General features: G+C 37.2%; 1 protein-coding gene across 2 annotated transcripts; it reads right to left on the bottom strand.

Annotated features, from left to right (window-relative positions):
• Positions 1-952: 952 nt before the first annotated feature.
• Positions 953-25,266, bottom strand: LOC139866885 (serine carboxypeptidase-like 25). Of its 2 annotated transcripts, none has more exons than XM_071855179.1 (8): positions 24,966-25,266; positions 23,179-23,382; positions 22,366-22,544; positions 21,840-22,127; positions 21,629-21,759; positions 21,370-21,465; positions 21,153-21,258; positions 953-1,334 (listed from the first exon to the last, which is right to left on the bottom strand). In XM_071855179.1, exons 1-8 carry the CDS (start codon positions 25,255-25,257, stop codon positions 1,191-1,193), a joined length of 1,440 nt encoding a protein of 479 aa, XP_071711280.1. In that variant the 5' UTR covers positions 25,258-25,266; the 3' UTR covers positions 953-1,190. The 2 variants fall into 2 exon arrangements, with proteins under 2 accessions (XP_071711280.1, XP_071711281.1); XM_071855180.1 differs by having other exon boundaries at positions 1,167-1,334; positions 21,220-21,258.
• Positions 25,267-26,913: the final 1,647 nt, after the last annotated feature.

Here is a 26,913-nt window from a genome sequence, read left to right on the forward strand (position 1 = left end):
ACAATCCTTCCCCTATCCGAGAATAAAAACAAGTCATTTCTCCACTCAGAGTGAAACACTCTCAAAAGTAGAGAAAGTCATCCCTCTTTCTATTCGACGGATAAAGAGATTGCTTCCGAATGGACCTCCGGCCAATAAGTAGGAAATTTTAAAAAAAAAGAAAGTAAAATAAAATTCAGTCGCCATGAAAATGGTAGAATCAAATTTCCATGGGTTTTAAATCCTGCATGCAATTCAATTTAGGCTCTAAACGGCAGTCAAGACGCCAATAAATCGACGCTTGCCGTTGACTCAAAAATAGAGCCGATTAAATTGCATAACACACCATCAAATTTAACTACTCGGACCACATATATTTTTAGAATTTATAAATTTTTAAAGGTAAATAACCACTAAAATAACATTCAAATATAATTAGTGCTGCAAAAAAAAATTTGTTACCGCATTGAATTCTGATCCTAGAATCGCCACTGAGTTTCACGCCATTTTCTTTTGCCACCTCAAAAGATGCTAGTAAGGTTTAAACATAATCTAGACCTTTTGTATAGATATTAGTAACCGTAACCACTAAATAATGAATATATTAGAGTCGCCTAAGATCAAGGTGCTCATAAATATGAATTATAGCATCTAGTTAGAAAACTATAAAGAATGTGGATATAAATAACGTCTGAATCTTTATCTGCAGAATGGAATTCGGATTGAAAGGTGATCTGTACATCACTATTTTTACGTACACACCGCACTTAATAACCATATCAACCAGACTCCAAACCGGAGAATGAAAAATGATTTGACCACAAAAAAGCAGCAAGAAAAGCGACACACGAAAAATTTATTTAGTGTGTACTCGATTCATGAAGCAATGATTTCAGCCCGAATCTAAATTACTAAACTAGATGAACAATTTCGTAATCAAAAGTGAGTAGTATGTTACAACAGACCACCACATCCGTTGAGAAAGTCATTACAACCTTCTGTTATTATTTGCCACAGATTTTGAACAAAGTTTGGGTACCAATTAATTTTGCTTTCAACAGAACTCTATTTCTTCACTTAATAATCTGTCTAATTTCTACTGAAATGATCAAATATAAAAAAGAAGGCAATCTTGTGCCTTTGAGCACATGATACATTTAATAACTGATGATTAAACTATTGACTCTTTAGTCAACATTTAACCTGTTTGGTCAAGCTTTGGGAAGTGGTTGACCTTTTAAGAAGGATACTATTAGTTGCAATGCTGCCCTTGGCTTAAAAAGTGGTACTTCATGACCTGCACCTCTTACTGATGCAAATGTTAATCCTTCATATACTTCTGTCCATCCTCCCACCTTCATATAAAAACATCATTGAAAATTGATTAACAAGTTGCACATTTTGTCACACAAAACATTTTAAGAGAGCCTGGTAGTTGGGGTTCTGATATCTTTGTAAGAGGTCTTAGGTTTAAACCTCATTTGCACCATATATTGGGGTGGCCAGGATAACTGGTTAGCGTACGTACACCTCAGTGTCCATATTGCTGAAAACCTTATCCATTTACCAATTTGTACTTTCACATTTTGTCAAGTAAGAAGAATAAAAAATGTGTGATGTTAAAGTAAGTAAAAAAAACATGACATAGAGTCGTGTCTTTACTCTATAATCATGCTACAAAGAGGATTATGTTGTAAGTTTAGTGTAATTTTGGATTTTAATCTACACTTGTAAATGGGTTTGGAGGTACGGAGTGTACACCCATTAAGTGATAGATTACCCGAACCCAAAAGTGGTTTTCCATTATTTACTATCATGACTTGGTCTACCTGAAATTTGACTAAGTGTTTTCAGTACTAAGTTTTCTTAGTAAGCTGAAATTTGGCTAAGTGTTTTGTGCTGGTTGTTCTGCATTGCTGGTCCTTGTACTGGTTGTTCTGCATTGCTGGTCCTTGTACTGGTTGTTCTGCATTGCTGGTCCCTGTGCTGGTTGTTCTGCGCAGCTGGTCCCTGTGCTGGTTGTTCTGCGCAGCTGGTCCCTGTGCTGGTTGTTCTGCGCAGCTGGTCCCTGTGCTGGTTGTTCTGCGCAGCTGGTCCCTGTGCTGGTTGTTCTGCGCAGCTGGTCCTGTTTGCTGGTTCCTCTGCGCTGCTGGTCCTGTATGCTGACTTTTGCGCTACTGGTCCTGTATGCTGACTTTTGCGCTCCTGGTCCTGTTTGCTGATTTTTGCGCTGCTGGTCCTTTTGCAGTGCTGGTTCTTAAGAGACAGCAGTAAGAAAACACTTAACACAATTTTGAGTGATTACGGAAGAATTATTCTTGCACCCACTTTTGCTTTAGTGGTTGAAGGAATAATACTTGTTTATTATAAAGTGATCACTCATGCTTTGATAGTTGTAAAATATAATATTTGTTTATTGTAAAAGTAACAACTTTTACTTTAATGATGGAAGTGATAATATTTGTTTATAGAAATATTCTTCCTGTAACCACTTTTGAATATTATAGAAGATACTTTTATTAATCAATCGGCCAATTGATTTTAATAAAAGACTCTTTCATGATTAAGGGTGTATATAAATATATTAACCAATATGCATGAGTAAAGGGACACATGTAACGACCCTGATTTTTCCAACGTTATTTATTAATAATTATTATTATTAATACGCTTGATTAAACGAATGTATGTTATTACATTTACATGTTGCTTTAATTGCCCGTACTTGAACTTTAAATGCCCGAAACGTCTTTGTGACACCCGGAACTTGCACGAATAATATTTTAAGGTATTATTTACATTCATGATTAATTTTATTAATCATTTTAATTAACTAAGATGGTTAGTTAATTACTTGGGCTTAAGTTGGACTTATTTGGATTATTTGCAACTTGGGCTTTAATTAGTGTAATGGACTCTTGAATAAGACTCACAAGCCCACCCTACTTCTTTTAATGGACATTAAGCCCACTCTTGCATACTTGTAAGTATCATTTAAACATAAACTAACTAGTTACTTGCTTAAGGAATCTAGTTGCCTTATAATCCCCATGAGACTAACCCTTTTATCCATCTTTTGTAAGCTTTAACACCAAGTAACCACCAAACAAACACACCCACCCCATGGGGGCTGCTGGCCGTCGCCTATGGGCTGTTTTGAGGGACTTTTTGACTTCATTTCTTCATTACAACTTACATACAACACTCTCTCAAAAACACACACACATTACTAGCAATTATCCCTCTTTCTTTTCTCTCTCAAGTTCTTTGTTCTTGCAAGTAAGTTAAAGACTTTTTCTTTCTTCTTTGTCTAAACAAAACCGTGGGCCTTGAGCCCTTTGATCATCATCATGATTTGTTGTTTTAATCTTTGTTTACAAGTGTTGATTTCTAGTTACTTGTTACTTACTTTCAAGCTTTCAAGAAGCAAACTTTTTAGTTTGATTTCTTCATGTATATCTTGTATTTAACAAGAACATCAAGAACATAATCTCTCTAGTTATGTTCTACATATTTTGTTTCAAAGAATTGAAGTTCATAGTTGTATAAACTCTTTACTTGTAGTTCTTGAAGTAACTTTAAAAGTTACTTCACTTAAAAATCAACTTGGGTTGAATCTTTAAAAAGTAAGAGCAACTATGAATCATCTTCTTGTTTAGTTAGTTTTCTACTTTATTTGTTTCAAAGATTATAAGTTCTTTGTTGCTAAATCATACTTGTGAATCATGATTGTAAACTTCAAGTTTACTTTCCTTAAAGATCAAGACTTAGGCTTGAATCTTTAAAGTATGAACAACACTTGAACTAGCTACTTGTTTACTTAACTTGTTTCTTTACTTTATGCACTTAAATTACTTATTTGTTAGTTTATTTGGTCAAGAACTACAAGTTAGACTTGATCTCATAATCTTCTTGAACTTTAAAGTTAACTTATGAGTTTCAAGAACATGGAAGTGTAACTTACTAGTTACAACTTCAAATACTTTTGAAAGATCTAAGTTATCTAGCTTATGGTCTTCATTATTTGTCATAAACAAGAGCTACTAAGCTTACATACACTTTACTAGTTGGTAAATTAAGTTTTGTAACTTGTCTTTACTTCTAAAGTTCATATAAGTGTTGAACCTAAGACTTTGATGCAACTTTGGTTCATCAAACCTCATACAACTCTTAAGTGAGTTGATCTACATGTCTTAGGACTCCCACTTGTGTTATAGTTGTTAAAATTTAGTTGTATTACTTTTACATTTTATGTTATGCTAAATCTAAGACCATTGGTGTAACTTTGGTTCATCAAAACACTTACAACACTTAGATGAGTTGTTCTCCATGTCTTAGACTTGCACTTGAGTTATGATGGACAAACCTTGGTCAAAATGATGTTAACACCTCAACGAGTTGTACACTTGAAGCTATACGCATCAAGGATGAGAACCGTGATGAACATCAAGCACCGAGACAACCGGAACTCTCCAAAACCCACTGTTCTGTCCAAAACCTACTGACCTGATGCTTCTGGAACAGACCAGTAGACCTGGGCTGTTCTAACCTTGATTTTTAGATAGAACTTTTCGAGTAGATAACTTTTCATATAGGACTCGTCTTAATCCGAGTTACGGTTTAGGATTTATGGCCCTCCGATCGTTACCATGTCCTTTAACGTTGTGCAGAAATTTCTGACCTACTCGCACTTAGACCGTCGCCACAGTCAAACCAAGACGAGTTTGCTTCTGTAAATTTTACCACACTTAAGGGACTCATAGACGGAGCCATGACCACTGGTCTCACCTTAATTCAGTAAGGGTAGAGGCCGTGGTGACTGACCGAAGTCAGCCTTTGTTTTAAACGACTTTCATAAACGAGTCTTACTTGTTACCTTTTGTTTAATGATGATTGATGATGACCCTTATGACCTTAATTATGTACTTATAAACCTTTGAGACGACTTATTGACTTAGTGCTATTTGACTTAGGTTGAGGACGTTTGGACCGTTACTTGCACACCACTTTCCGACTACTACCTTACCATTACTACTAATCATTGTGAGTTATAGCATTCCCTTTTTACTTTAACTTATTTTGGGAACTGAGAATACATGCGCATTTTATGTTTTACATACTAGGCACGAGTACTTAAACTTTATATATGTGTGGGTTATATAACGGCAGAAACATTCCCTTTAGCTCGGTAACGTTTAATCATTGGTTTTTGAACCGTGAACGCGAATCTTAGATATGGATCCATAGGGTTTGACATCCCCACTCGGGCTAGTAGCGCTAGCATTTAACGAGTGTTTAATACTTCGAGGTTATACGCACTTGCCAAGTGCACTTTAAGGGGGTACATTAAACGTTAAGTTAGTTACCGGGTGCCCACGGTTAAGCATATACTTTTACATACTTTTGAAGCGCTCGTTGTAGCACTGAAATCTCGTGGCCTACTTACATTACTGTTATACTTAAACTATAGCTCACCAACCTTTGTGTTGACCTTTTTAAGCATGTATTTTCTCAGGTGCTTGAAGTCGCTTCCGCTATCTTACTAGTCGTGCTGTAGAACCCGCTGCCTAGAGTTGTTATCGCATGACTACTTATGTTGCATTCAAACTTTTTACTTATGAACTTATGTTATGTAACGACCATTATGGTCACGTACACTTATTTAATGCTTCTACTTAGTGAAGCATACTTTTGATTTGTAAAACAATTGACGTATGTTATGACGTCACTTTTATTTATGAATGTAAACTCTGTTTTGAAAACGCATATAGTACTTAACCTTGTAATGATCCTGTTGTTGATGGTCCGTACATAATGATTTAGTACGGGGCGTCACATTTGGTATCAGAGCATTGGTTGTAGGGAATTAGGATGCATTAGTGAGTCTAAGACCGACCCGAGTAGGATTCACTAATAGGACTAATCTACAACTTGTTAGTTTACTTGTTTCCGCTGAACTTACTGCATGCTGCTGCTTACTGTTACTGCTATATGCCGTATGCTACTACGTGATTTCACTACTGCATGCTATTACTTGCTTTCGATTGCATGCTAGTTTCGTACGATTACTGATATTGCCATGCTACTTATTGTTATACATGATTTAAACTGTTGGCCTATTATTTGCTTGCTTTATGACATACTGACATGGAAAATTTATTTTTCCTTGTTCAGATGTCGGACGTTCCACCTACTGACATCCCGAGCGGCTCAGGCCCCGTTGTTCCACCCACTGCTGCACCTGTTGCTGCTGCTGCTGCTGCTGCTGCTGCCGACATTCCGGCCCCGACACACACTGGCGACCCCGGCGCCTCTAGTTCTGGAGCTAGCTCTAGTGTGCCTATCCCGGCGTCTTCTTCCAGACCCCTGAGGCAACTGGCTCGCATTGGTGGCATGGAGATCCCCGCGGAGTTCGGGGAAGGTCCCTTCCGTAATCACTGGCGCACACCTTGCCGACGCACTGCCGACGGCCGCTTAGCCGTGATTACGCCAGGCCGACACCGACAGATGTTGGCCGCTTTCGGATACGTTGAGCCACCCGCGCCACCACCGCATGATTCAGACGACGGTTCTTCCACCGATGCTTCTTCAGACGACACCTCATCTGACGACTCCAGTGATGAGGAGGATCCCGCTGACCGACCGATTCAGGCACCTTCTACCCCGCCGAAGAAGCGGTATCGCTTCGCTGGCATAATTCCTGGTCGTACTATCACTGACGCTTATGGTCGGCGTCGTAGGATCACTGCTCGTAAACGGCTGGTGCCGTACCCCGCCGACCCACTGATATTACCGTCTCCACCCAGAGCCGGGCCATCCACTTCAGCACCACCGGCTCCACCTGCACCGCCAGCACCACCTGCCCCATCACCTTCCTCTAATGAGGAAATGAGGCGGGAGATTGAGATTCTCCAGACTCGAGTTACTGAGCTCGAGGAGCAGTTGACTCATGCTTTGGACATCTTGTACCCACCATCGCCGTAGGACTTTGTACTAGATTCTGTATTGTAATCTCTTTTTGTAATTTCATATCTCACTTATGTAATGTACGAACTTATTGTAATGTATGAACTTATTATCATTAATGAATGGAATTTGTGTTGCTTACTTCTTGCGCAAGTGTTCTATTTACGTTATCATCTCATGGTTTTGTGGTACTTATATCTGCTTGCGTTATTTAATCAACATGTGTTGTGCTGTTTTCATGTTGGTTGTTATATAATGTACTATTATTATTTGCATAATGGATTTTGACTTGAGTCAAAATGTTTGTATAGAACATCATGGCCAACGGGAGATCTATCCCCACCGCGGCACAAATTGAGGAAATGATTAACGAGCGAGTCGCTGCTGCACTAGCTGAAAGACAACCCCAAGTTCCACCACCACCGCCTGTCAATCCACCTGTCGTCCGAGATGGGTGTACTTACAAGGAATTTCAAAACTGCAAGCCACACTACTTCAGTGGCACTGAGGGACCCGTCGGTCTCACCAGATGGTTCGAAAAGTTGGAATCGGTATTCAGGGTTAGCAATTGTTCTGAGGCTAACAAAACGAAATTTGCATCTTGCACGCTGTCTGATGGCGCGCTCACATGGTGGAATACCATGGCCCAAGCGAAAGGAATTGATGAGGCGTATGCTACGCCTTGGGAAGAATTTAAATGTGCTATGATCGAGGAATACTGTCCGAGAACCGAGATTCAAAAGATGGAAATCGAATTTATGCAATTGAAAACCGTAGGGAACGACCTTAACAGCTACAACCGTAGGTTTTTGGAATTGGCTCTTATGTGTCCAACCATGGTCACCCCCGAATTTAAGCGTTTGGAGAAATACTTCTCGGGACTTCCTAAGTCCATCAAGGGTAATGTTACCTCATCCAAACCACCAAGTGTTCCCGAAGCAATGCGCATGGCGCATACTCTCTTGAATCAAATCATCCTTGACGAGCCGGAGAAGGCTAAGTTCGAAACTGTTAGTGGTGAAAAGAGGAAATGGGACAACAACCACAACAACAACAGGGGTAGGAACTATGATCAAAACCCGGCAAAACGACATGAAGGGTTCAGGCAAAACAACAACATACACAACAACAACACCAACCCCAACAACAACAACCGCACCAATCCGAACTACAAAGGAACCTTACCACAATGCAATAGGTGCTACAAGCACCACACTGGGTATTGCAATGTTATCTGTGAGAAGTGCCAACGATCTGGACATGTTGGCAAGGATTGCAAGGTTACCACTTTGAATGTGAAGCCAAACCACAACAACAATGGGCCTAAGAAGTGTTATGAATGTGGAAAGACGGGCCATTTCAGAAACGAGTGTCCTAACAAGCGTAAGGATGGCGGACCACCACGTGCTAGAGCCTTCAACGTTAATGCAAGGGACGCTCGCGACAACCCCGACTTGGTGACAGGTATATTCAAGATCAATAATCTTTTAGCTTCTGTCCTATTTGATACTGGTGCCGATAGGAGCTATGTGTGTAGACATTTTTGTGATAAGTTAGATTGGTCGTTAGTTCCTTTGAAGGAAAGTATGCTTGTCGAGGTCGCCAATGGAAAACTTGAAAAGGTCGACCATATTAGTCGTGGAGCTATTATCAACATAGCTGGTGCAGATTTCGAAATTGATTTGATACCTATCAAACTGGGAAGTTTTGACGCGATCGTCGGTATGGATTGGTTGAGCAAGATAAAGGCCGATGTTATCTGTGGAGATAAAGCACTTCGCATACCACAAGGAGATGGCGAACCACTGGTTATCTATGGAGAGAGATGTACCTCGAAGTTGAACCTCATTAGTTGCGTGAAAGCACAAAAGATTATGAAGAAAGGACGCTTTGCTGTCCTAGAACATGTGAAAGCGGTAGAAACTGAGGTGAAGAACGTGAACGACGTTCGAATTGTGAACGAATTTTCTGATGTCTTCCCAGAGGAATTGCCTGGATTACCACCGCAGAGAGCAGTAGAGTTTCAGATTGACTTAGTGCCAGGAGCTGCACCTGTAGCTCGCGCACCTTATAGACTCGCACCTTCCGAGATGCAAGAATTACAGAGTCAACTACAAGAGCTATTAGATCGAGGGTTTATCCAACCAAGCTTCTCGCCTTGGGGCGCACCTGTGTTGTTTGTAAAGAAGAAGGATGGATCCTTCCGTATGTGTATCGACTACCGTGAACTCAACAAATTGACTATCAAGAATCGATATCCTCTTCCACGAATTGATGATCTTTTTGATCAACTACAAGGATCGAGCGTTTATTCAAAGATCGATTTGCGATCCGGATATCACCAGCTGAGGGTGAAGGAAAGTGACGTGATGAAAACTGCATTCAGGACCCGTTATGGTCATTATGAGTTCCTCGTGATGCCATTCGGTTTGACAAATGCCCCTGCCGTGTTCATGGATCTCATGAATCGTGTCTGCAAGCCTTACTTGGATAAGTTTGTTATCGTCTTCATAGATGATATCCTCATCTACTCTAAGAGCGAAGAAGAACATGAGCAACACCTTCGGCTTGTGCTTGAACTCTTAAGACAAGAGCAACTTTACGCCAAATTCTCCAAGTGCGAATTTTGGTTGAAGGAAGTACAGTTTTTGGGTCATGTTGTGAGCGACCAGGGTATCAAAGTTGATCCCGCCAAGATTGAAGCCATCAGCAAGTGGGAGACCCCCACTACTCCAACGCATATCCGCCAATTTCTAGGTCTCGCCGGTTATTATCGAAGGTTTATCGAAGGATTTTCTCTGATTGCGCGTCCTTTGACCGCACTGACTCACAAGGGCAAGAAGTTCATTTGGGAACCCACACACGAATCAGCATTCCAAACTTTGAAGAAGAAGTTAACCTCCGCACCTATCCTATCACTCCCTGAAGGCAGTGACGACTTTGTTGTTTATTGCGATGCATCGAAGAGTGGTTTTGGTTGTGTACTGATGCAACGATCAAAGGTTATTGCCTATGCCTCCCGCCAATTGAAGATTCACGAGCGGAACTACACTACACATGATCTTGAACTTGGAGCCGTTGTCTTTGCACTCAAATTGTGGAGACATTATCTGTATGGAACTAAGAGCACTATCTTCACCGACCACAAGAGTCTCCAGCACATCTTTGATCAGAAGCAACTAAATATGAGACAGCGTCGATGGATCGAGACGCTCAACGACTACGATTGTGAACTCCGTTATCACCCTGGCAAGGCCAATGTTGTAGCTGACGCTTTAAGCCGAAAGGAGAGGACGGCACCTCTCCGTGTTAGGGCTCTGAACATCACCATCCATTCGAACCTCAACAACCAGATCAGAGTAGCCCAAGTTGAGGCTCTCAAGGAGGAGAACATATCTCACGAGCATTTGAACATACTTGTCTCTCGATTCGAGGTTAGAGAGTCTGGACTCCGATGTTATGCCGGAAGAATTTGGGTACCTTACTATGGAGATCTGCGAAGCCTGATACTTGATGAAGCACACAAATCGAGATATTCGATTCACCCCGGTGCAGGTAAGATGTACCACGACCTTAAAGAACAGTATTGGTGGCCGAATCTTAAGAAGGACGTTGCGACTTATGTTGGTAAGTGTTTGACTTGCTCGAAGGTTAAAGCCGAGCATCAGAGACCTTCTGGGTTACTTCAACAGCCGGAAATCCCACAATGGAAGTGGGAAAGGATCACAATGGATTTCATTACTAAGCTGCCGAAGACGGTGGGCGGATGCGATACTATTTGGGTTATTGTTGACCGCCTCACCAAATCTGCACACTTCCTAGCGATGAAGGAAACTGATACAATGGAAAGACTTGCTCAGCTGTACATCAAAGAGGTTGTATCTCGTCATGGTGTACCTTTATCAATCATCTCCGATCGCGATCCCCGTTTTGCTTCCAGATTTTGGCGTTCTTTGCAAGAAGCCATGGGAACTCGTCTTGACATGAGTACTGCTTATCATCCTCAGACTGACGGGCAAAGTGAACGAACGATTCAGACCTTGGAGGACATGCTGCGTGCATGTGTCATTGATTTTGGAAAGGCCTGGGAAAGGCATTTGCCACTCGCCGAATTCTCGTACAACAACAGTTATCACTCAAGCATTAATGCTGCACCTTTTGAAGCATTGTATGGTCGTAAGTGCCGATCTCCTATTTGTTGGGCCGAAGTAGGCGAAAAGCAAATCACCGGACCCGAGGTAGTTCACGAAACCACGGAGAAGATTGCTCAGATCCAAGCTAGACTTAAGACTGCCCGTGATCGCCAAAAGAGCTATGCCGATCTTAAACGGAAAGACTTTGAATTTAATGTTGGTGATCGTGTGATGTTGAAGGTTGCACCTTGGAAAGGTGTGATCCGTTTTGGAAAACGTGGAAAGTTGAACCCACGATACATTGGTCCTTTCGAGATCTTGGAACGTGTTGGACCAGTTGCTTACCGTTTGGATCTACCAGCACAATTGAGCTCAGTTCATCCTACCTTCCATGTGTCAAACTTGAAGAAGTGTCTTGCTGCACCCGAACTCATCATACCTTTGGAAGAACTTACTATTGATGACAAACTCCACTTTGTGGAGGAACCTGTTGAGATTATGGATCGTGAGATCAAAACTTTGAAACGCAACAAGATTCCGATTGTACGAGTACGATGGAATGCCAAACGAGGACCTGAGTTTACTTGGGAACGAGAGGATCAAATGATGCGGAAATATCCTCATCTTTTCCCGACTCCTTCATCTACTTCAGCTTAAATTTCGGGACGAAATTTTCTTTAACAGGTGGGTAATGTAACGACCCTGGTTTTTCCAACGTTATTTATTAATAATTATTATTATTAATACGCTTGATTAAACGAATGTATGTTATTACATTTACATGTTGCTTTAATTGCCCGTACTTGAACTTTAAATGCCCGAAACGTCTTTGTGACACCCGGAACTTGCACGAATAATATTTTAAGGTATTATTTACATTCATGATTAATTTTATTAATCATTTTAATTAACTAAGATGGTTAGTTAATTACTTGGGCTTAAGTTGGACTTATTTGGATTATTTGCAACTTGGGCTTTAATTAGTGTAATGGACTCTTGAATAAGACTCACAAGCCCACCCTACTTCTTTTAATGGACATTAAGCCCACTCTTGCATACTTGTAAGTATCATTTAAACATAAACTAACTAGTTACTTGCTTAAGGAATCTAGTTGCCTTATAATCCCCATGAGACTAACCCTTTTATCCATCTTTTGTAAGCTTTAACACCAAGTAACCACCAAACAAACACACCCACCCCATGGGGGCTGCTGGCCGTCGCCTATGGGCTGTTTTGAGGGACTTTTTGACTTCATTTCTTCATTACAACTTACATACAACACTCTCTCAAAAACACACACACATTACTAGCAATTATCCCTCTTTCTTTTCTCTCTCAAGTTCTTTGTTCTTGCAAGTAAGTTAAAGACTTTTTCTTTCTTCTTTGTCTAAACAAAACCGTGGGCCTTGAGCCCTTTGATCATCATCATGATTTGTTGTTTTAATCTTTGTTTACAAGTGTTGATTTCTAGTTACTTGTTACTTACTTTCAAGCTTTCAAGAAGCAAACTTTTTAGTTTGATTTCTTCATGTATATCTTGTATTTAACAAGAACATCAAGAACATAATCTCTCTAGTTATGTTCTACATATTTTGTTTCAAAGAATTGAAGTTCATAGTTGTATAAACTCTTTACTTGTAGTTCTTGAAGTAACTTTAAAAGTTACTTCACTTAAAAATCAACTTGGGTTGAATCTTTAAAAAGTAAGAGCAACTATGAATCATCTTCTTGTTTAGTTAGTTTTCTACTTTATTTGTTTCAAAGATTATAAGTTCTTTGTTGCTAAATCATACTTGTGAATCATGATTGTAAACTTCAAGTTTACTTTCCTTAAAGATCAAGACTTAGGCTTGAATCTTTAAAGTATGAACAACACTTGAACTAGCTACTTGTTTACTTAACTTGTTTCTTTACTTTATGCACTTAAATTACTTATTTGTTAGTTTATTTGGTCAAGAACTACAAGTTAGACTTGATCTCATAATCTTCTTGAACTTTAAAGTTAACTTATGAGTTTCAAGAACATGGAAGTGTAACTTACTAGTTACAACTTCAAATACTTTTGAAAGATCTAAGTTATCTAGCTTATGGTCTTCATTATTTGTCATAAACAAGAGCTACTAAGCTTACATACACTTTACTAGTTGGTAAATTAAGTTTTGTAACTTGTCTTTACTTCTAAAGTTCATATAAGTGTTGAACCTAAGACTTTGATGCAACTTTGGTTCATCAAACCTCATACAACTCTTAAGTGAGTTGATCTACATGTCTTAGGACTCCCACTTGTGTTATAGTTGTTAAAATTTAGTTGTATTACTTTTACATTTTATGTTATGCTAAATCTAAGACCATTGGTGTAACTTTGGTTCATCAAAACACTTACAACACTTAGATGAGTTGTTCTCCATGTCTTAGACTTGCACTTGAGTTATGATGGACAAACCTTGGTCAAAATGATGTTAACACCTCAACGAGTTGTACACTTGAAGCTATACGCATCAAGGATGAGAACCGTGATGAACATCAAGCACCGAGACAACCGGAACTCTCCAAAACCCACTGTTCTGTCCAAAACCTACTGACCTGATGCTTCTGGAACAGACCAGTAGACCTGGGCTGTTCTAACCTTGATTTTTAGATAGAACTTTTCGAGTAGATAACTTTTCATATAGGACTCGTCTTAATCCGAGTTACGGTTTAGGATTTATGGCCCTCCGATCGTTACCAAGTCCTTTAACGTTGTGCAGAAATTTCTGACCTACTCGCACTTAGACCGTCGCCACGGTCAAACCAAGACGAGTTTGCTTCTGTAAATTTTACCACACTTAAGGGACTCATAGACGGAGCCATGACCACTGGTCTCACCTTAATTCAGTAAGGGTAGAGGCCGTGGTGACTGACCGAAGTCAGCCTTTGTTTTAAACGACTTTCATAAACGAGTCTTACTTGTTACCTTTTGTTTAATGATGATTGATGATGACCCTTATGACCTTAATTACGTACTTATAAACCTTTGAGACGACTTATTGACTTAGTGCTATTTGACTTAGGTTGAGGACGTTTGGACCGTTACTTGCACACCACTTTCCGACTACTACCTTACCATTACTACTAATCATTGTGAGTTATAGCATTCCCTTTTTACTTTAACTTATTTTGGGAACTGAGAATACATGCGCATTTTATGTTTTACATACTAGGCACGAGTACTTAAACTTTATATATGTGTGGGTTATATAACGGCAGAAACATTCCCTTTAGCTCGGTAACGTTTAATCATTGGTTTTTGAACCGTGAACGCGAATCTTAGATATGGATCCATAGGGTTTGACATCCCCACTCGGGCTAGTAGCGCTAGCATTTAACGAGTGTTTAATACTTCGAGGTTATACGCACTTGCCAAGTGCACTTTAAGGGGGTACATTAAACGTTAAGTTAGTTACCGGGTGCCCACGGTTAAGCATATACTTTTACATACTTTTGAAGCGCTCGTTGTAGCACTGAAATCTCGTGGCCTACTTACATTACTGTTATACTTAAACTATAGCTCACCAACCTTTGTGTTGACCTTTTTAAGCATGTATTTTCTCAGGTGCTTGAAGTCGCTTCCGCTATCTTACTAGTCGTGCTGTAGAACCCGCTGCCTAGAGTTGTTATCGCATGACTACTTATGTTGCATTCAAACTTTTTACTTATGAACTTATGTTATGTAACGACCATTATGGTCACGTACACTTATTTAATGCTTCTACTTAGTGAAGCATACTTTTGATTTGTAAAACAATTGACGTATGTTATGACGTCACTTTTATTTATGAATGTAAACTCTGTTTTGAAAACGCATATAGTACTTAACCTTGTAATGATCCTGTTGTTGATGGTCCGTACATAATGATTTAGTACGGGGCGTCACAACACTAGTTACGAACACCAAAATATTCTTCTGCAAAAGGAATTCTTGTTTCTGCCAAAACAAGAATTTAATCTCTGTCTTATCCCAAAGTGATATTCGTGTAACCCAGGCTATAAGGGTCGAATAATTACTTTCGGAAAGTGATACCACGATTCAGTGATTTATCCGGCTATCGATTATTTTACCCTACACGAAAGAATTTTAATAAAACCTCCAACAATCGAAAGTAATTATTTGTTATAATCGATGGCGGCTACGATGAAACACATGACGGCAAATTTCTCCAAACTTGATAAGTTTGAGGGAATTGATTTTAGGAGATGGCAAAAGAAGATGCACTTCTTTCTGAGCAGCATGAGTGTGGTGTACGTACTCAGCACACCAATTCCTGAAGATCATGGTGATGATGCCACTATTGAACAAATTCGGAAAAGGTGCAAGTGGGAGAACGATGACTACATCGCTAGAGGTTTAATCCTCAATGGTATGGCTGATTCCCTTTTTGATATTTACCTAAATGTTGAATCTTCTAAAGAACTATGGGACTGTTTAGAAACCAAGTATATGTCTGAGGATGCTTCTAGTAAAAAGTTCCTTGTGAGTAATTTTAACAATTACAAGATGGTAGATTCTAGACCGGTCTTGGAACAATACAATGAGCTCATTCGTATACTTGGTCAATTCACACAACATAAGATGAACATGGATGAGTCTATTCAAGTCTCAAGCATAATTGATAAACTACCTCCATCTTGGAAAGAATTTAAACATTCTTTGAAACATAAGAAGGAGGAGTTAACTCTTGTTGAGTTGAGTAGTCATCTGCGTATTGAGGAATCCCTCAGGTTGCAGGATAATGACAAGCCAAAGAGCAACGAAGTTGCTGGTACGGTTGTTGTCAATATGGTGGAACATAAAAAGTTCACTAGTAATAATGACAAAAAGGGCAAACGTAAACATCAAGGTTATAACAAGGCTAATCCGAACAAGAAGTCTAAATTGACTTGTTGGAAGTGTGGTAAAACTGGACACATGAAAAAGGATTGCAAGGTTATTTTTGGTAATAATAATGCCAAAGGATCTAGCACAAGCGGTTCGGGAAATGGTTTAAACAACCACAACTCGAAAGGTCAGAATATATTTAATAATTCAAATGAGAATTATTATGTTTCATATATATCTGAGGCTTATTTCGTGCAGGATGATGATTTCGCGTGGTGGGTTGACTCGGGAGCCACCACCCATGTATGCAAGGATAGATTTTGGTTCAAGACTTACGAGTCCGTGACTGATAGATCAATTCTTCATATGGGAAATGAGTCAACAGCCTCTGTTCATGGACGTGGAAGTGTGGATTTGTGTTTTAGTTCTGGAAAAACTATTTGTTTGTTTGATGTTTTGCATGTACCACAAATAAGAAAAAATTTGGTTTCCAGTAGTGTGTTAAATTGTTGTGGTTATAAACAAGTGATTGAATCTGATAAGTTTGTTTTGTCAAAACATGGTATGTTTGTTGGTTTTGGTTATTTATGCAATAGAATGTTTAGACTTAACATTAATCACTTGAATGTTAATTTTGCTTTTATATCTACTTCTAGCATAAATAATTCTACACTTTGACATGCTAGACTAGGACATGTACACTTTAAAAGAATGCAAGATATGTCTAAAGATGGATTAATACCGGCCTTTGACATGAACAATGAAAAGTGTAAAACGTGTATGTTAACAAAGATCACTAAGAAACCATTTCAAAATGTACATCGTGATACTGAAATTTTGGAATTAATACATAGTGATTTATGTGATTTGCGTGCTACTCCTACTTTAGGGAACAAGAAATATTTTGTGACTTTTATTGATGATGCTTCTAGATTTTGCTATGTTTATTTGTTACATACTAAGGATGAAGCATTAGATAAATTTAAAATATTTAAAACTGAAGTAGAATTACAACAAAAGGCTTTGATTAAAAGACTTAGAACAGATAGGGGAGGTGAATACATTGACCAATCGTATTTCCAATCCGTTGGTATTATCCATGAGACCACAGCTCCTTATACTCCACAACAAAATGGTATATCTGAAAGGAAGAATAGGGTCCTTAAGGAAATGGTTAATTCCATGTTATCCTATTCGGGTTTAAGTGAAGGATTTTGGGGGGAAGCTATGTTAACAGCTTGTTATTTGCTTAATAGATTTCCTAACAAAAGAAACAAGATTACACCTTATGAACTTTGGAATAAAAGGAAACCTAACTTGAATTATCTTCGGGTATGGGGCTGTAGGGCGGTTGTAAGACTACCTGATCCCAAGAAGAAAAGTTTAGGTGAAAGAGGTATAGATTTCATATTTGTTGGACATGTTGAACATTCCAAGGCATATAGGTTCTATGTAATAGAGCCTAATGAGTTTGTCTCAATCAATTCTGTGATTGATTCAAGGGATGCAATCTTTGATGAAAATCGATTTTCATCTATACCTAGACCAAAGGATATGATTCCAAGTAACAATGGAATCAATAAGGATTGTAATGATGAAGTCTCTGAAAAGGCTGTTGATCAGTCACTTGAGCTTCGAAAAAGCAAAAGAAAAAGGAAACCTAAATCATTTGGACCAGATTTTCAACTATACTTAGTTGAAGGTTCTAGGGATGATGTTTCTACCCAATATTCGTATTGTTTCAATGTTGATGATGATCCTAAAACATATGATGAAGCAATGAGGTCTCAGGATGTTGCATTCTGGAAAGAGGCAATTAATGATGAGATGGATTCTATCATGGGCAATAACACTTGGGTGTTAGCTGATCTACCTCCTGGTTGCAAACCTTTGGGTTGCAAATGGATCTTCAAAAAGAAGATGAAGGTGGATGGAACTATTGAAAAATTCAAGGCAAGGTTAGTCATTCAAGGCTTTAGACAAAAGTCTGGAATTGACTATTTTGATACTTATGCACCCGTGGCACGTATCACTACCATTAGACTGCTGATTGCTTTGGCTACGATTCACAATCTAGTTATTCACCAGATGGATGTGAAGACAGCATTCTTGAATGGTGAATTGGATGAGGAGGTTTATATGAACCAACCTCAGGGCTTTGTCATGCCAGGAAATGAAGGCAAGGTGTGCAAACTTGTAAAATCCTTATATGGTTTGAAACAAGCACCCAAGCAATGGCATCAAAAGTTTGATGAAGTGATTTTATCTAGTGGTTTTAAATTAAACCAAGCAGATAAATGTGTATATAATAAATTTGATGATTCTGGTAAAGGAGTTATAATTTGTCTATATGTTGATGACATGTTAATCTTTGGGACTGACCAAAGTCAGGTTGATTTAACAAAAGAATTTTTGTCATCAAAATTCTCCATGAAAGATATGGGGGAGGCTGACGTTATCCTTGGCATTAGGATCAAACGTGAAAGCAAAGGAATTTCGATTTGTCAATCTCATTATATTGAGAAGGTGTTGAAAAAGTTCAATTGCTTTGAATGTAATCCTGTGAGTACCCCTGTTGATCCAAGTGAGAAGCTTATGCCTAATCAAGGTGAAGCTGTATCACAACTTGAGTATTCTCAGGTGATTGGCTGTTTGATGTACGCAATGACTTGTACAAGGCCGGATATTGCTTTTGCTGTGGGAAAACTGAGTAGATATACTAGTAATCCTAGTACTCATCATTGGCAAGCAATTAGGCGGGTACTGAAGTACTTGAAGAAAACTATGGACTATAGTTTATCTTATAATGGGTTTCCTTCGGTAATAGAAGGATATTCTGATGCGAGTTGGATAACCAATATTGAAGATCATTCTTCAACGAGTGGTTGTGTGTTCTTGCTTGGGGGAGGTGCTATTTCATGGGCTTCTAAGAAGCAGACATGTATTACCAACTCAACGATGGAATCTGAGTTTGTTGCTTTAGCTGCTGCTGGTAAAGAAGCAGAATGGCTTAGAAACTTAATCCATGAGATACCATTATGGCCTAAACCTATAGCACCCATGTCTATCCATTGTGATAGTGCTGCGACATTGGCAAAGGCTTATAGCCAGATGTACAATGGAAAGTCTAGACACTTAGGTGTCAGACATAGCATGATTCGTGAACTCATCATGAATGGGGTGATTTCTATAGTGTTCGTGAGGTCACAACAGAATTTAGCTGATCACTTGACGAAGGGATTGGCAAGAGACTTGGTGAACAAGTCTGCTGTAGGGATGGGTTTAAAGTCCACATAAATTTCTAATTATAAGATACCCAATTCCCTTCTGATGAAAATTAGAAGTTGAATTCAATGTGGAAGGCTTATACTTAGAAATTTGGAGTACAAAATTTTGTATCATCCCAAGGTAAGGTATGTACTCGGACCTGTTGAAGGTGAGGATGAAGTTTAGCTTCTTAATGGTTTATTTGAAAAAGTGCAATAGCAGGTGCATGACTGAAATGAACTACCTATGTGAATGTGAAGTTTTGCCGCTTCAACAAAGCTTGGACTTTTGCTTTAGATACATTCATGAATGGATATGGACACATGGCTTGTAAAGTGTCAGGATAGCTTTAGAGTATTTGAAAACTTATGTGTATGTTATTTTCAGTTATTCAAATGGGTTGAAGGGTTCAATTCTTAGAACACCCCGATTCTAGAATATTTGGAATGTGTAATGTACTAAGGTGAAAATTCAATCTTCAAGATATTTTCATTTATGCATGAGTTTTGTTTTAATTTGTTTAATTCTCATGAAACGAATTGCACTAAATTGGGGAGGATTGTTGTAAGTTTAGTGTAATTTTGGGTTTTAATCTACACTTGTAAATGGGTTTGGAGGTACGGAGTGTACACCCATTAAGTGATAGATTACCCGAACCCAAAAGTGGTTTTTCATTATTTACTATCATGACTTGGTCTACCTGAAATTTGACTAAGTGTTTTCAGTACTAAGTTTTCTTAGTAAGCTGAAATTTGGCTAAGTGTTTTGTGCTGGTTGTTCTGCATTGCTGGTCCTTGTACTGGTTGTTCTGCATTGCTGGTCCTTGTACTGGTTGTTCTGCATTGCTGGTCCTTGTGCTGGTTGTTCTGCATTGCTGGTCCCTGTGCTGGTTGTTCTGCGCAGCTGGTCCCTGTGCTGGTTGTTCTGCGCAGCTGGTCCCTGTGCTGGTTGTTCTGCGCAGCTGGTCCTGTTTGCTGGTTCCTCTGCGCTGCTGGTCCTGTATGCTGACTTTTGCGCTGCTGGTCCTGTATGCTGACTTTTGCGCTGCTGGTCCTGTTTGCTGATTTTTGCGCTGCTGGTCCTTTTGCAGTGCTGGTTCTTAAGAGACAGCAGTAAGAAAACACTTAACACAATTTTGAGTGATTACGGAAGAATTATTCTTGCACCCACTTTTGCTTTAGTGGTTGAAGGAATAATACTTGTTTATTATAAAGTGATCACTCATGCTTTGATAGTTGTAAAATATAATATTTGTTTATTGTAAAAGTAACAACTTTTACTTTAATGATGGAAGTGATAATATTTGTTTATAGAAATATTCTTCCTGTAACCACTTTTGAATATTATAGAAGATACTTTATTAATCAATCGGCCAATTGATTTTAATAAAAGACTCTTTCATGATTAAGGGTGTATATAAATATATTAACCAATATGCATGAGTAAAGGGACACAAGTTACGAACACCAAAATATTCTTCTGCAAAAGGAATTCTTGTTTCTGCCAAAACAAGAATTTAATCTCTGTCTTATCCCAAAGTGATATTCGTGTAACCCAGGCTATAAGGGTCGAATAATTACTTTCGGAAAGTGATACCACGATTCAGTGATTTATCCGGCTATCGATTATTTTACCCTACACGAAAGAATTTTAATAAAACCTCCAACAGATTATCGATTGGCATTATTAACTTCTACATTGATGTCCCATAGTCAAGATGGATACGATGAATGCATCAATGAGCTGTATTATTAAACGGCATTTGGCCTAGCGGTATATGAGAAGTCCACTAATAAAGAAGTTGTGGATTCAAGACTGATTGGAGGCAATTTATGCATATTTAGTGGAATTTAACGTGTGATAGGTAGTAACTAGTAAGTTTGATTTACATAAATTCATGTTTTTTAATATAAGTTAAAGAGTTGTATGTGACAAAGGGAGTTAAACTAACCTGTTTGTTGACATACCAAGGGTACCATGGAACCTTTGTTTTTAACTTGAGTTGTGCTAGTGCATACCTAGTTGCTGTTACTGGAACCACTGAATCCACATCCCCACTGTCACATTACCAAATAAATTCAATAAATAAACCCAAATAATCATATTTTTGTAATAGATATATAGATATAGATTCTACACAAAGGTAGGACAAAAAAAATTTAGGATACCTGAAGACCCAAATCCGAATTCCAGCAGAAATAAGTTCACGATATATCGGAAGAATCGACACTTCAGTATCATTCCAATTCCGATTCAAAGTTTCGCTACCAAAAACAGAATTATTATTTAACACAAAAGATATAAAAAACTAAAACAAAGATTATTATTTTATGAAATTTGAAGGGTTCGACATTAAATGAGTTAGTTACAGACAGATTGTGAAAAAGTCGTAGCAAAAAAAAAAAAAAAAAAAAAAAAAAAAAAAACCTGCAAGCAGTCCATTTGTATGGAATTCGTGTTATATTAGCATGAAACGCCTTTTGAACATCTGGTCGATTATAATAAACCTCTGCATACTTTTCAGTACACGGGTCATAACCCGAAATCTGCCTAGACATCTGCAAGACAACAAATTTAAGTTATCATAACTGAAAAAAGTACCTCACAATTGAAACTTAATAAAAATATAAATAAATACCCGAACAGGTCTATGGGGCAAGCGCATAGTTTGACGGGTTGCACCCAAATGGATACCATCAGATTTGTTACAAGGCGGTGCATATATGTTGTATTGGTCAATGTTTCCAAATTCTTGATCCATTGCATAACTATATAACGTTTCACACTCGTTTGAATTCTTTTGGCGTTTAAAATCACACGTATTGATTAGTTGGTGGTATGTTTTATCGGATATCATTGCATGACTCCACCAGTATGTTACGGTTCCAAGGTTATCATAGTAGTTATCCGTCACAGCGTTTCCTACCTGCATTAACATGTATTCTATAAGTTCGAGTGCTACTATGATTGTATTTAGCACGTATACTTATTTCACGTAAAAATTAAGCTGGTGTTAGGTATATGATCAACGCCGTGCATTTATCAAACCATAGGGACTAACAGTATAATTATAAAAAGAAAAGGACTGCCGGTATAATATTGGATAAACCACATGACCAATGGTGTAGTTAACTCTAATATTAATATTAACGAAAAAAAGATACCATAATTCCTTTTAAGTTGATGGAGTTGGAACCGGAGTTTGAATTATATCTCATAATTTGTCTGGCTAATTGAGGGACGTAATGACCAGCGTAACTTTCGCCTGCTATGTAAACTTCGCGATGTTTATAACGTGGAAACCTCTCCATCCATCTTATCACGAATTCTAGCGAATCTTCGGCTAAATACAACAAAATAAAACATTAAAAGCAAAACCATTACTCGACTTTTAATAGCATAATAAATAATAACGTGACCTGCGATGGAGCCAGAACTTATCAAAGGGTTCTAATACTAGTCACTTTTGTATATAAAATTAGCATGTTCATAGATAATTTTATACTAAAAAAAACAATAATATTCAAACTCAATATATTTTCAGCAGGGCCCGATTGATACTATGTACCTCTGTTCCTGTATGTGTTCATTGTCTAGTGAAAAGTTTGACACTGACATTTTAAAGGAAAAAAAATAGTCGAATGAGAGGTCATGTATACACCACAAATTACATTAACTTGACGAGAGTGGCAGATCCAAGAATTTTTCTGACATGTTAAAAACATTAAAAAATAAACGATATAATACCTTAAGAATCGAACATTAACATATAAATACACTAAAAAAAATTCATTCGTCGGGGGTGGCTGACCCAGTTGTACTATACTGGATCTGCCCCCGACGGTAACCCTACAATGTATCACATATATTATATTTGTTGTTATTGTTTGCGAACTTTGATATATCGTGCTGCATTATCCGTTTTTAGTAATAAATATAGTCTAATGGTTGTTTATAAAAAAGACAAGATCACCTACCAGTGCGACGATCACCAGTGTCAAGTAGGTCAGAGGAACGATTGCTATACGAAAAACCGACACCGGCAGGAGTTTCAAGGAACAAGATGTTAGCCACTTTGTTCCATGAGAATTTGTTCAAGTGCAATCCAGAAGCTCCTTTGTTTAATCTAAAGGGACCCACTTCTTCGGATGCACCATAGGCCACAGATGAGCATCCAGGACCTGTTATAATGATAAGATCTTGTTAAAACTACATAGCATAAACACTAAATTAACATATATGATTATGTTAAAAAGTGTATTTATATACATGCTTATAAATGTACCCTTATTATTTTTTGACAATAATTGTAACATGTATACTTTAACGATAAATTTTATTAGCATGAACAACAATTGACATGAGAGAAAAACATAACAGAATTACAAATTGATTGGTATCTAGTTTAACATTTCAAATATTTTCATTTTTTTATGAAACTGATATATGTTTTTTTAAATACATATGACAGTTTTACCACTTTGATCTATTTGATAAATTTAAAAGTGTACAATGTGAGTTAATGCATCATTATCATGCAGTAACATGCCTGAAATAGTACAGAGTACAAGGAACAGAGCTTGGAATTTAAACAAATGGGGTAAGCAGAAGAATAGGAATCAATACAAATAATGACTATTCAACATTGCTTTGTAAGTTTATAGCAATGATGTTTTCTTTGACACTGTTTATTCAGATATCATATAGTGAACAAAAACACTATTTTTTTGTATTTTATTTTGAAATAAGTAGCTCAATTTTCAAAAAATTAACCTGTTTAAGTCTCAGAACAAAACCCATTAGTCTATTGCCAAAAATTTAATCAAAGATTGTGTAATTAGGCAACATGCATAATTGCATATCCAATATATATCTATGTATGCATATAACATGTGTTAAGAGGAAAAAATCAAGGTAATTAATTACTACCCTTATGGTGTGGGGTCCGATGAACCTATTAATTTGGAAATTTTTAATACAATTAAATTTGGTAAATAATAACTACTAAACTAAAGTACCATTAAAATATAATTAGTTTTTTGAAAGAAAAAAAAAGTTGAGAACCAATTGAATTTTCATTATGAATTAGCATATATGTGACTTTTATCCTAATTTTCACCAAAATATTCATCTAAAGAAAAAGAAATAAATAATAACTTCAGATTCATATTAATACAAGTATGCACATTTGGGGTAATCTGTGTTTTGCTTCTGATCTCATAACCTTGTTAAGAAATAAAAACAGAGCTGAATTCCATTCTCAGTATTTTCAGGTATCCAAACAGAGTAATTATTTGTAACCCTAAAAAGAAATACAAATATTTATCAAGATTCTATCTTTTTTCAAGAAAAATAAATTTATTACATCTGCCCACTCATTAAATAGGGTAGATACAACCATATTTACTATCTTTTTGCATTCCTGAATTGAGAACATATTAAAAGTTACCAAAGTCTAAACTTTAAGGTTTTAGATCACCAAACAGCCAGAAATGCAAATATAACATGTATCAAATATCACTAACAATAAATAAACTAAATAAAAATCAAGAATTATTATCTATGATATATAAATTACTCTATTCTTTCAAAGTTATTTAAACAAGCAATGTAACAGTAGCTAGCTATTAATTTCCCAAAGTCAAATTTATCAAATTCAATGATCAACATTCAGCATATGTGCCATGCATACATACATATATATACATATGGTATAATAAGTACATGTAGGTATGTGGGTACAAACAGTAATTAATTTAATTACCTCCATTAAGCCAGATGACTAGGGGTTTAGAGAGAGGGTTGTTAGGGGTTTCAGTAAGCCAGTAAAAAAGGGCTCTGCCGGCTTCTTGGTTAACGGTGACATAGCCGGAGAACTGGTGGAAGGTGACGTTAGGTTGGCCGGGAAGTGATGTAATCCGGTCAGCTTCTTGTTGTTGTTTATGATAGTAATTGTGGTTGTTTTGGTGAGTAAGTGTGAGTTGAAAAGCAAGAAACAAAAGGTGTATGATGAGAAATAATGAAGGTAATTTAGCCATGGGTATGATTGGTAGCATGAAGGTAGCTCAGTTTGGCTACCAGTAAGAAGAAGCCAGAGAGGGGTTTGGGTTGGGTTGGGTTGGGTTGGGTTTGGTTTGGTTTGGTTTATGATGAGGATGGAATAAATAGGAGAGAAGGGGAAGGTGATGAGGTTGTTTGAATATATAGAGTAGGAAACAATATAATTGAGGAAAATATGGTAAGCATTAGTGGGTTATGATGAAATAGAATGGCTCATGGTATATATTTGATTTGATAAGAAAGAATGATAAGCTAAGCATTAAATTTAAATGATTTATAATTTGACTGATTTAAAAGTTATAATTGAATCTCCATTTTTTATGACAACTATACTTGTTTGCAAATCATTTTAAATAAACATTTTAAATGTTGTAATTAATCATATTAACCTTTTTATACAAACAAATAAAATATATAATTGTTTGATAACCATTATGGATATGGTTTTACAAAGTATCAATGAATTTATTCAAATTTTACTGAACGCATACTTTGTGTCGTTCAAAGCTAAGTGTCATTATATTTAGAAGTTTACAAACAAAAGCGTTGAATACTGAATGATTTAGCAGTGAGCGTTAAATCATACCATTAAGAGACAACTAAATGCAACCCAATATGCACAGGAGTGTTAATAGTTCTTGCAACCCAATATGCACAGGAGTGTTAATAGTTCTAGTTCAGTGTTATGATTGGCGTTCTTTGAAAAACTGGATCCGAAAAGAGCAAGACGGAGTGTCAATGTTAAAGCGTTAACATTGTTCATAAGTTAAAATAGATCCACAAATATATTTTCGAACCAAAAAAGAAAAGAAATTTCAACATTTTTTGAAAATATCGGGAGAAATGCCGAAATCAAATGAGAAACACCAGTTTTCAATAAGAAACGATGACGAAGACCGCTCCGCTCCCATGCACCAACATATTTCACAATTGTTATTGTATGTTCCATTTAAAGTAATTAGGATCAAACAATTTTATGTATGATACCAAAATCCAAGTGAATTTGGTTCTCTTATATATCATGATTCATTAATCAAGATGATATATTCACTAATGTTTTTGAAAAATCCACTATTATCATGCATTAATTACTTTAACTATACAATTATTATTCAATGCATAACAAATGGTGGATTAATAAAATCATAAGTCAATGGATTATGAACTCGAATCTCATTTGACACAATTTGTGTACGGGTAGATCGAGCGTAGGTTATAGATTCGTCTTTTTCTAAAAACAAAATAGAAGATAAATGGTTTGTATATAAACTATAAAATAAGAAATATAATACGTGAAATTGCTTAACTTACAAACATCAATGACAGTCTATCTGCATAAATATTAGTTTAAAGTTGTTTTCTCATTCCGAAAAAATTGAAACTATATAATAAGGTGAATTCATCAAAAGATGAAAACACCGAACCATACAAAGAGGACGAAAAAGGAAGACTCGAAGATAGAAAGCTACACAAACTAAACACAATATAAATCTGAGCCAAACCGGGGTGATCAAACTACTACCCCAACACAAACAAAAAGAGCACACTAAAAGCCAAACCAAACGCATAAATCGAAACAAACCCGAAACCTAAGCAACTATAACAAGAGAAAAACAAACATAACTAAATTTTAACAACAAAACTAAAGCGAC

This window comes from Rutidosis leptorrhynchoides, chromosome 9, assembly GCF_046630445.1.
Source record: "Rutidosis leptorrhynchoides isolate AG116_Rl617_1_P2 chromosome 9, CSIRO_AGI_Rlap_v1, whole genome shotgun sequence".
Classification (NCBI taxonomy): Eukaryota; Viridiplantae; Streptophyta; class Magnoliopsida; order Asterales; family Asteraceae; genus Rutidosis; species Rutidosis leptorrhynchoides.